This window comes from Microplitis demolitor, chromosome 4 (genome assembly GCF_026212275.2).
Source record: "Microplitis demolitor isolate Queensland-Clemson2020A chromosome 4, iyMicDemo2.1a, whole genome shotgun sequence".
Classification (NCBI taxonomy): domain Eukaryota; kingdom Metazoa; phylum Arthropoda; class Insecta; order Hymenoptera; family Braconidae; genus Microplitis; species Microplitis demolitor.
In genome coordinates this window covers 5,959,535-5,971,582 of record NC_068548.1, presented here as the reverse complement: position 1 = coordinate 5,971,582, position 12,048 = coordinate 5,959,535, and the positions used below count along the sequence as shown (strand labels likewise).

Below are 12,048 nucleotides of genomic sequence, written 5' to 3'. Positions count from 1 at the left end.
AGTCTGAAAAATCTATCGAGTTTTTTGAAAATTTTATATCAAACCTAATTTATACATATAAATATAAATATGTTTTTATATATTGTGTGCGAATAATTCGAATTTCGGAATTATTCGTATCAAAGCAAAGATTTAAAACCCGATTAGAAATTCAAATTTTTGAATTAATAAAAATCTTAGTAATTTAGAAATTACTGGAAATATTTTTTAAAAAATTTATTACAAGTGAGATAAACATACTGTATATGTCAGAGCAACATTTTTTTTTGTGCAAGAAAAAAAAAATCTGTCTCGATTACAGATATATCTTTTTTTCAAGCTTTGAGTTTTTTTAACACGTTAACAGATCAATAGATCGAATAGGCTAGTACATATTTTTACAGGAAATTGAACGCTCTACAAAAAAGGCCTCTTATCATTTTTTGATAAATTTACCCGTTCGTAAGTTTTTTCAAGTTAAATTTTACAGTACAATGAATTTCGATATTATTTGACTTTTTTGGCAAAACTACTAGACTTATAACAAAATGTCATCGGACCTTTTTTGTAGACAATTTAATTTCCTACAAATTATCTCCGAAACATTTTTTGAAATTCCGATACGCTTTTTAGTTATTTGCATTTAAAAATAAATTTCTTTAAAAAAATCGTGTCCTGATTTTGATTAATTGCAAAAATTAAAAATTTTTTTAACTTAAAGTTTTTTATCTGATTATCAAATCATTGAAAAAACCTATGTACTTATTCAAGAGACAGTCACAGATTGATATTATTTGCTTTCGCTTCAAAATATTTGACTGAAATTTGATAAAAAAAAGTTCTCGTTATTCAAAAAAATTTTTTTAGGCTGAAAATCGGGAACTAAAACTGATGTAAATTCTAAGGGTTCATCTTCTAGTGGCAAGCAAATAATATAAATTGATAAATGTACTTGTAGATAATGTATAAAAGCTAAAATAGATATTGGCATAACCGATTAGATTTTCAGTACATTAATGGGCTAATTAAAAGCTCGTTAGCCCGGTAGTCTACTGAATAAACTAAACAAACAAAACTACTACCCATTAATTTATTATGTTTATCATTATTATCATTGCTATTATTGACATAATCAATAGTATTAATTATTGATAATGATAACATATTAATCGATGGCATAATAATATTAACTGTTAAATTAATAAGAAATTACCTGTACTGTGTATCGTCGGTATCAGTCGAGTGTAATTATACATTATTGTTATTATTTAATCGATAACGATGTAGTTAAATTACTGCATATGGGAACGTGAAAATATTTATTTATTTCAATAATCGATAGGTCTAAACGTTGCATTAATATTGAATTTAATATGGACAGTGCGTACCGAGTTATCAATTATTATTATTATTATTCTATCCACTTATTCAGCATTGGTACTTTATGAAAAGTATTACAAGCATTGTTTGTTGATTATGATTTTTTTTTTTTTTTTTTTCAAATTTAAACTTGGGTAAGTTAATACTTTTCTGTACTACGGCAGTAAATATATGTCCTTGTATGTAAATTAATAATTTTATTTCATTTTTATTCTCGTATGAGTATATTTTAGTCATTTTAATAAATTGATATGAGATAAAACATTTTTTTGTTATCACCGACATTGTTCTAAGAATGACTCTGTGACAATTTTATAATTAGTTTGTCGTGATTAATATTTAATATAATTACTATTTAAATAAATTATTTAATTTAGTTTAAATGCATCAAGTGGCGATAAAAAGTGGATAATGTTTTGAAAAAGTTACAAGTGTCGTTTATTAATTACAATAAATAAAACAGTTGATAAAAATTATAAAGTTGAGTTGATTTATATTTTCGGGCTTTAATTTTTATAATTGAGCCTTTGGTATTTCGGTGAAATATTCTCGTAAAATAATTTTAAAAAATTACAGGATAAAAGCTTTAGATGTTCACTTTCTCAGTGGGTCACCACAACAAAAAAATATAAAAATTCGTTAAAATTTATTTTTACAAAACAAACTCGCGGGATCGCTAAATTAAATATTGACATCTCTTGGAAGTCGGAAATTTTTTGAAGTTAAATTTTTTAGTTGCATAAAGATAAAATATACCGGAAGCTTATTTTTGGAGGTTTACTTAATGTCTTTTTTTATTTACCTAGAATTATTAATTGGGGTTTTATTTTACGGCGAATCTGAAAGCACGAATTTCTCTAAAAATTATCACGACAATAATAAATAATCGTACGAAGCTGGTGAGCTGCTCGTTTTAAAACTCAAACTACGGGCTTACCGATGAGTATAATTAATTTTAATACTCTGTTTCTTTATGCTACGGCTTAAAATTAACAGTTAAAATGAAATAATTTTAATGAATTTTTCTTTTTTCGTCTGTATCTTGGCAAGATATCATTTGGGATTTAATTATCCAAAAAATTAAAGTAGAGATTCAAAATTTGAAACAATGTTATTTTGAACTTGATACGATTATTTTGATTAAAAGTACAGCGTCAAGAGTTTTGGTCTCTTTTATTCGATTTATAAATTTTGCTTGTAGATGCCGATATTAACTTTACGTACCAACGACGGAAAAATTCATAAATTAAATTCTGACCTTATAAGATATTCAGCAACACTTAAAAATTTATTACAAGACGTCAACATCGATGAGTATAGAGAAGGCGACATAATAAGTTTACCTTACAAGGAATCCTCTCTAATAGATAAATGCATCAATTTCGTTAAAATTCAAACTGAATATCTTAGAACCAGTCTTAAATACCATTTAACCGAATCCGTTGAATCTGATGATAAATCATCACTACATTTCTGTTGTACAAATTTTTTGCATCAAACAAATTTCCTCCTCAGTCCACATAAATAATTTGTTTTATATATAACATTTATTTATTTCATCAAAAAGTTTGAAACTAAACGAGTGTAAAAAAATAATTCTATTTTTCCAACTCTCGAAAATGTCAAAAAATAAAATATATTTTAAATATTTACATATATAATAATATACATACAGTATATTTAATAAATATGATAATTTTTTCACCGAAAAAAAAAAATTTAATTTATTAATTAACAATATAAAAAAATGATAAAATATATGAGAGTAATAATAGATAATAAATTGTAAAATGAACCGATTGAATGTCAAAGATTATTCATCTGAATGATTTCTTATATATTTATGTATAAGTGTAACTCTAATATAGATTTTCAAATCATTTCAAACTCGGTTGGCACTTTCTCGCCTTTTAACTCGCTACATCGCACACCAGATAAATTTCAAGTTAAATCGCTCTGAAGCGTCTTTAGATTCGTATTTTTTTATTCTTCTGTCATTCCGTTACGTCTTTTCTACTGCACCCTTATTTTAACGTTATTACTGCACATTTTTTTTATTAATCTGAATAATAGCGATATTCATATAAATGTCAGTGTATGTTTCCATGCAGAAATTATTTAAATTTGTGTATGAATCGAAAAATTTTTTAGTTCATTGAAATGGAAAATTTAACGCCCTTTCGAATGAGTATCTATACGCTGTATTTATTTTTTGTAGGGTCAAAGGTATATATATATATTTTTATGTTTATATAAATATGTATGTATAATTGTGGAAATGCTTATGAGTTGTTGGTACTTATTTTAAAGAACATCCGATTTCTGATCAATTGTTATGAAAAAAAAATTTTTTTGAAACCACTTATTAATTTTAAAATATTGCGATTTTTTTAAAGTCAATAAAAAAATTTTTTTTGAATGGTAGATTGTAGAAAATTGAAAACTCTTTCAAATGAGTGCCAAGACGCTATACTTATTTTCATTAGATATATGTATATAAATATATGTCTTTTATAATATGAAACATAAATATGGATTGTTAGTACGCATTTTAAATGTCATTGAATTTTCTATGAATTTTTATTTTTAAAAATTCAAAAATCAAAAATGTTTTTTTTGAAAATTAAAAGAAAATTTTCTAAAATCTTGATTTCTAATTTTATTCTATTCTATTGCTATTAATAAATTTACAGTAAAAACATGCATAAAAAAAGTATTTTGAATTTAAAGATTCTAAAAAAAAAATACATAACTAAATTTTAATTTTTTTTTTTTTTAAATTAAATATTTTACCCCATAAAATCCCTTTCCATCGAGTGGCATCTTAAGAAAAAATAAAGAAAGAAAATTTGTGTTTTACATTTTATAAAATCAATTTTTCTTTTCAATAAAAAAATTTAAATAAAAAATAAAAAGTAGGATAAAATAGAAAGATTTTGTATAAAGTGTGTGTTAATGTTAACAATTAATTAAAGAGAAAAAAATTTAATTACCTGATTCAAGCTCTTCTGTTTAATTTTATCGAGCGGAAGTTTCTCACGTACATAATGCAAATTAAGTATATCTTTGAATCTTTTTTTGTCTTGAAGAATATGTTTCACACCTTCTTCATCCCACGCAGCATTACTTGGCGCAAATAGGGTAATATCTTGTAAACGTGTTATTATATCCATGAAATCATCACCGTAATCACGGATCGCTTGGTAGAATTTATATACCGGACCATCTTCTTTCTCCTATTTTTTATAAATAATAATATTAATTAATAATCTCACCATCGAATCGTTTTTATTTCATGCTAGATCTATAGGAAATTAAATGCCCTTTCAAACGAGTACCAACATGACATTATTATTTTTATTTTTTTACAAGATATACATCTGTGATAACTTATAAACATAAATATGTAGTATATATCTTGAAAATTAATAAAAAAAAATATAGGTTGTTAGTACTCATTTGAAAGGGCATTTAATTCTCTGTTTCTAAAAAAAAAAAAAAAATTTTTTGGAATTTTTGAAAAAACAATTTTTTAAATAATTTTACAAAAAAATTTTTTTTTTTTTTATAAATTAATAGAGAATTTGATGCCCTTTACAATAAGTACCAACAAGACATACTTATTTTTATTTGTAATAAAAATATACATATATTATATATATGTATAAATTAACATATGTATTTTGTAAAAATAAACTTGACTTGTTGGTACTCATTTCAAAGGGCATTAAATTTCCTATTAAACTACATATTAAATAATATAAATTTATAATAATAAACGGAAACTAGAAACAGCAGAGAAAAAAAAATTAAAATTAATTATAAAAGAGAATTAAAATTTTTTTAAACCCGTCAATAATTTCATTTTTACTTATAGTATTACAACAGTAATTAACAGAATAATAATCCGGTATTCGCGGGTGGGTCGTTCTGAATATTTTCTTGATGTTGAAATAATAATTAAAAACTTTTAATTAATAAAAATGATTTTAGTATACGAATAATTTTTTACTACGGAATTATATAAAATAAAATAGAGAGCAAATTTTTCAATAAAAAATTAATTTTAGATTTTTTTTGTAATCTTCCTCGAGGGGTTTTTTTTGTAATTAAAGTACTTACGATGCCCTATACGACATGCAGTAGTCCAATAGAGACATGCAAAGCCCACAAAAAAAATTAAACAAATAAATTTATTAATTAGTTAATAAAATTAATTTTTTTAAATTATAAATTTACAATACATACAATATATATCATATTATATATATAAACACAGGTTAACTAATATAATTAAATAGAAAAAAGTCTTATTATTTTTTAACAATCACGGGACCATCATACCTCAATATTAAATAAATAAATATAAACTGTGAAATTTTTCAAATCAATTAAAAATAATATTTTTTATTATCATTATCTTTATTTTCTTTAAAGTTCGATATGAATGTAATTATTGTCGATGAACATACGGACTGTTAATAAAAGAAGTTTATTCAGTATTTTATTTAAATGGGTACTTAATTAATATATGTTTTTACTGATAAATGATTAATGACAATTAAATGATATTTGTGAATTTACTATTAAAATTTTAATAAAATTAGTTGATGTTGATTGTATGTTTAATGGTTACTAGGTGCAATTCATGCAACATTCAAACATGCATTACTCCAAACATGAATTAGCATTCATTTTTTAAAATTTAATTACAGTTTAATTCGAATCTTAAATGATTAAATTTTTTTTTTATAAACATGTAGATTTTTATCGACTACCACAAGATAAAATATCACATATATATGTGTCACACATATTACTGTCGATGTATAAATATGATACTGAAGTTAGCCGATGTCTCATAATTTTTTTTTTTTTTGAAAACGATAATTTAAAAAAAAATTATTTGGAAAAATTGCGCCTATAGATTTTTAAATTTTCTACACATGCATTTTTTACTTTTTTTTAAATTTCTTGTTCAAAAAAAAAATCAGAAAATTTTTACTTGTCTGCAAACTTTGGGATCATATATAAATACATATATTAATTGTGTGCAAAAAGTATTTAAAATTCAAGTTGAATAATTCTAGAGTTTACTATTTTTTTTTTAATTATTCAATTTTTATTTTGATAAATAACAAAAAAATTTCACAATTATTGGAACTTTTGTAAAACTTAAAATTTTTACCCTAATATATATATATATATATATATATGTACAAGTTTATATTTATTTTAAAATAGATAAAAACCGTAATAAAAAAAATTTATAAATAAAGTATCAAATAAACGAAAAAATAAAGAAATAAATAAAAATGTAACCAATAGGAAATAAAATAAAAAACTGTTAAAATTGTGTAAACGAGTGTCAATTTCACACTGAATTGAACACAAATAAAAGATATATATGTATATACAGCAAAGTAAAGCGCTGTATAAAATATCACTGAATAAATAAAAAATTTGTTCGTTTTTTTAACAATTTAATAATAATAATAAAGGTGTGCGAATTGAGTTTGAATCGAATCGACTCGAATGTGCCTATTCGATTATTAGAAATTATTAGAAAATTTTCGAATTATTAGTAACTTTTCAAATAATTTGAATCTCTTCGAATCATTCGAAAGTTTTTTAATTATTTGTAACTTTTCAAATTACATGATTCGAATCTAAAACATTTTGGTCAGCTTTCAATTAATAAATTTTCGAAAAATTACTACTAATTTGAAAATTTACAAATAATCAAAATAATTTGAATTATTCGATTCGATTCGATATTAATAATTCTCATACCCCTAAATAATAATAAAATTAATAATAATAATATAAAATGTATATAATAGTGTATTGTGTATGTATTGAGGTAAAATGTACTCGAATAAAATTAAATAGAAAGCATGCATACAATTACATTAAAAGCAATACACAAAGCCAAGTAGATTAATATATAAATATAGATATAAATACATCAGTATAAAATTTATCATAAAAAAAAAAAAAAAAAAAAAAAATTTGTATCAGTTAACAGTACTCAAAAAATTAAAAAAAAGCAACAACAAGCAGAATAAGTTAATAAAATAATATATTTATTGCAGTTCTAATGATTATCGCGTTCTTCGATGATTCGGGTTCTACTTTCTATTTGGGGATGAGATGAATTTAAATTATCGGAAACGATAAACCAGGTATAGAAAATAATAGGCTTTAAAGATGTTAATAATATGATCGATTGATTGATTTAAATAAATAAATAATAAAAAATAAAAAAATATAAATGAAAATTGATATGATTAAAATGTGTCCGTGGCTCGATATCATTATTTTTTTCCCGAGAAAATTAATTTTAGAAGTTATAATTTTACTAAATATTTAACGAACTTTAAGTTAAATCGATAATTTTATTTTTTTTAAATAAATGAAAACTCAAAAATTTGAAAAAATATTCTTTTTTCATTACTTGTGTAAAAAAATCGTTCGAAAAAGATTCGAAAAAAATTTGACGTCTGTAACTTATAAACTTGGAACAGATTAGAACGTCAGTGGAATTTTTTTTGAACTTTTGTAATTTTAATAGCAAAAAAAAAAGTTTATATGAGCAAATTTGAGTCAAAAACACATTTTAAAACATTTTTTTCAAAACGTAGTTTTATTACATTTTACCCTCGTTTCGAAAAAGTTCAAAAACTTTTAATTTGAATTTTTTTTATCGACGTTTTTTGATTTCTATAGCGCTATTTCTAATGGGAACTTTTTTGAGACGGGGGTAAAAGTATAGTAAAAATACGTTTTAAAAAATATGTTTCAGAACGTGTTTTCAACTCAAAATTCGCTCATATAGTTTTATGTAAACGTTTTTTCTTTCTATCAAAATTAAAAAAGTTCAAGGAAAGTTTTAATTGAATTTCTAATCTGCTCGAAGTTCCACATATCGAACTTTTTTGGAACGAATTTTTTTTACACGGGATGTTTAAAAATTTTTTCTTAAATTGGTATAAAGTCAAAAATTTTAAACAATAATTTTAATTAAAATTTAATAAATTTGAATTTACAACCAATGATCATCGAAATTTATTCCCAAAAATAATGATCCCGAGTCCGATTACGGACACACAAATTTTGTTTTCTAAATGATAAAAAAAAAGAATTTTATATTAATAATTAATTAAGATTAAATAAAATGATTAAAAAAATAATGAATGTGATGAAAAAAAATTACCTTGAAGGACTGCGCTCAGAGAAACCAGAGAAACCAGAATGAGGGTTCGAGGTTCGATCCGTAACATACAAGAAGCGAACAGAAAACAGAAAAAAAAAAAAAACAATTGTGACGTTGAAATTTTTCCTTTTTTTTCGTATCCTATTTCCTTCTTTTCTTTTATTTTTATTATTATGGTATCCATAAAAAAAAATATAAATAAAGTTGTCAACCGGACACACACTTATTTATTCATTGTTACGATTACGTTGGAACGGAAGGCTTATTATCTCATGTTTACTTTTTTTAAATTTCTTTCTTTGTTCTTTTAGTGAATAATATGTGACTATATGTACATCAAAATGTACTGAGACTATTACTATATATATAAGTACATTTTAGTTTGTGACGCATGGCGCTAATATAAATTCATGAAACCCGCCCTACAGCGATTTTACTTTTATATATTTATATATATATATTTATATGTGGTAGTGTATAGAGTAGTGTAATTTTTTTGTAAATTTTTTTTACTTCACAATTTTTTTTTTAAAAAACGCGAATTTACATATGAATATTTTTTTAAAGTTCAGAGAAACTTTCTAGTCTAGAATTTATTTGATAATTTTTATCAAAATATTCAAAGTATGTAGTTAATTAAATTTTTTATTGCTAATCATTTTTAATATAAATAATAAAAATATATTTTTAATTTTGAAAATTGTTAGTCAGTCATTATATTAAATTTGACAATCAATTAAAATTTCCAGCGCCTAAATTATGGGATTTAGGATAAATTTTGTAGAGACTATTTTTATCGAGAATTAAATTTACTGTAAAATTGTTCTGATGTAATTTTTTTGTAGCTGTGAAAGTTTAGCGGCAATTTTAATTTTAAATTTTGAAACTGATTGTGTGACATTAGGACGGAAATTTGATAATTTGTTTAATAATCTATAACATTTAAAGTATTTGATTTAAGATAAAATTAGCAGAAACCATTTTTGTAGAGAATTAAATTTACTATAAAATTGATCTGATATATTTTTTTTGTATCTGTGAAAATTTATCGGTAATTTTAATTTTAAATGTTGAAATTTATTATGTAACATTGGGACGGAAGTCTGATAACTTTTTAAAAAATTTATAACATCCGAAGTATTGAATTTAGGATAAAATTTGTAGAGATCATTTTTGTAGAGAATTTAATTATTTACATAAAAGAACATGACCACTTTTGTCGTATTTGTGATAGTTTGATCATAATTTTGATTTATCGGATATAAAGTGATACTATTGATAATTTAAATATTGAAAAATTTTTTTTTCTAGACTAGACTCTCATCTAATTTATTTTTTTAAATTTAGTCTCTGATATTGATAAAATGATAAGATGAATATGAATTTATACCTTTATTAAGAAAAATCACAAATATTTTATTTATTTTATGAAAAAAAAAAAAAAAATCAGAATCCCAATTTATTCTCAACGAATCATTTAATTCGCTAAATTCAATTTCAAAACCTCATATATTAACACAGAATTAAATAACCTTTCAAACGAGTACCAACAAGCCATACTTAATTTGACATTACAAAAATATATATGCCAGAAATATATATACAACTTTTGACAAAATAAAAATGACTACCCCTTGTTGGTACTCATTTTAAAGGGCATTAAATTTCCTATCAACTTAAACATGAAACAAATTGAATCACCACAACCCCATGAAATAAAGCAACAAACATCCTCATCTATACCCAACTTATATTGTTATAATAACAAAAAATTTCTTTTTTTTTCTTTAAAGCTTCTAACTTTAATTTAAGAAGATTTTTATTTTTACTATTAATTTATAAAAGATCATAAAACTAACTCGCTCACAACTCCCCGATGTATTTATAAACTGAAAAAAGTTCACTAAAAGCGGACAGTTTGCTCCAGGGGTTTTACTAGTGTACCGTCGTCTCGCGTGGGAACCGTTAAAGACATTTAAAGTTACCTTGTTCAGTAAAGAAGAGTGACTTTTAGAAAATGACTAATGCCTCCGGGAATTTTCTTTATACAAACACGAATATATATATAAATATATAAATATAGATACTTAATTATATACTGAAATTCCCCCAGGTATTTTTTATTCCGTATACAATATATTTTTAATGCAATTAAAAATTTAAAAAAAATTATTCGTGATTTTTCTTTTAATTTTTTTTCTTTCTATTTTACTTACAAATTTATCTAAATAATTTTTTTTTAAGCAACTAGCTCATTAATTAATTAATTTGTCAATTAATTAAATTTACTCTACCTTATTTTTTTTTTTTAATCGACTTTTTTTTTTTTAAATAATCAGTGACGTGAAGAAAAGAAAGTAGATAGTATACATTTTACTAGCGAAAGATGCAGACATTTATTTATATTTTGCTGCAGATAATTACAATTATATATATATATATATATATAAAAATATATATAAGTGTAATAAAGTACAGAGGCGGTGCAGTAATGCAGCGAATGTTGCATTTTGTTGAGTATTTAAAGTTATTGTTGTTTACTTGGTACAAAATAAAAAAAAAGGGTCGACTGTAGATGTGAGTTAAATTAAAATTAATAGTACTGATGTGTAATTGAGGGCCGATTGATCGATTAATTGATTGATTGATTAGATAGTTGGCTGGTTGGTTAATGAATAAATTATTTGTTGTAATGAGTAGATGGTAATTGAAAGTACTAACCGCTAGAAACTGTTGAACCGTTGAATCGACGACCATCAGCGGCCGCTGGATCAAATGGACAACTCCGTTTTTAACAGGAATGTTGGCCTTTACTATTTCAGCGAGAACCACTCCTGTTGGATGAGTCGCGTCGCCGACGAGAGTGTTTGATTTAACGTATACTGGAAAAAAAATTTATTTATTACGTTTGTTATGTATTTAATTTTGAATCGAGATACCGAATTTGGTAATCGATACATCGATTTAGTGAAATCGATTAATAGACTTATTTAAATTTATCAATTGATACTTTGAAATTTTCAAATCGAAATACGGAGTTTTAAAAATCGATTAATCGATTAATATCTTGAATTTAGAAATTAATGCATTGATTTTTTAATCGATATCGTTAAATTTATTAAATAAAATCGATTTATTAATATCATGATTTTTAAATCGATAGATCGAATTTTGATCGTTACGATTTATTTAAATTAAGTCGATGGATCGATTTATTGAAATCGATTAATTGATTTAGTTAAATTTATCAATTGATACTTTGAAATTTTTAAATCGAGATACGGAGTTTTGAAAATCGATTAATACCTTGAATTTAAAAATTGATGCATTGATTTTCTAATCGATATCGTTAAATTTATTAAATAAAGTCGATTTATTAATATCATGATTTTTAAATCGATAGATCGAATTTTGATCGTTACGATTTATTTAAATTAAGTCGATAGATCGATTTATTGAAATCGATTAATTGA

At 23.4% G+C, this 12,048-nt stretch overlaps 2 protein-coding genes across 4 annotated transcripts in view; one reads left to right on the top strand and one right to left on the bottom strand.

The window, feature by feature from the left end:
• The window catches only part of LOC103580589 (fasciclin-1), a 168,320-nt gene that overhangs the window by 8,899 nt on the left and 147,373 nt on the right, over positions 1–12,048 (bottom strand). Inside the window, exons 7-9 of one of the 2 annotated variants that reach the window (XM_008562400.2) lie at positions 11,297–11,457; positions 4,353–4,595; positions 4,153–4,182 (exon numbers count right to left, since the gene is read on the bottom strand). In XM_008562400.2, the coding sequence (XP_008560622.1) occupies positions 4,153–4,182; positions 4,353–4,595; positions 11,297–11,457 (434 nt within the window). The remainder of the gene's footprint in view (positions 1–4,152; positions 4,183–4,352; positions 4,596–11,296; positions 11,458–12,048) is intronic. The other variant, XM_053738652.1, reaches the window with a different exon arrangement.
• The window catches only part of LOC103580588 (origin recognition complex subunit 3), a 91,903-nt gene continuing 81,605 nt past the window's right edge, over positions 1,751–12,048 (top strand). For both annotated transcript variants that reach the window (XM_053738651.1, XM_053738650.1), the window contains exon 1: positions 1,751–1,839. The gene's annotated coding sequence lies outside the window, so the exon portion shown is untranslated. The remainder of the gene's footprint in view (positions 1,840–12,048) is intronic.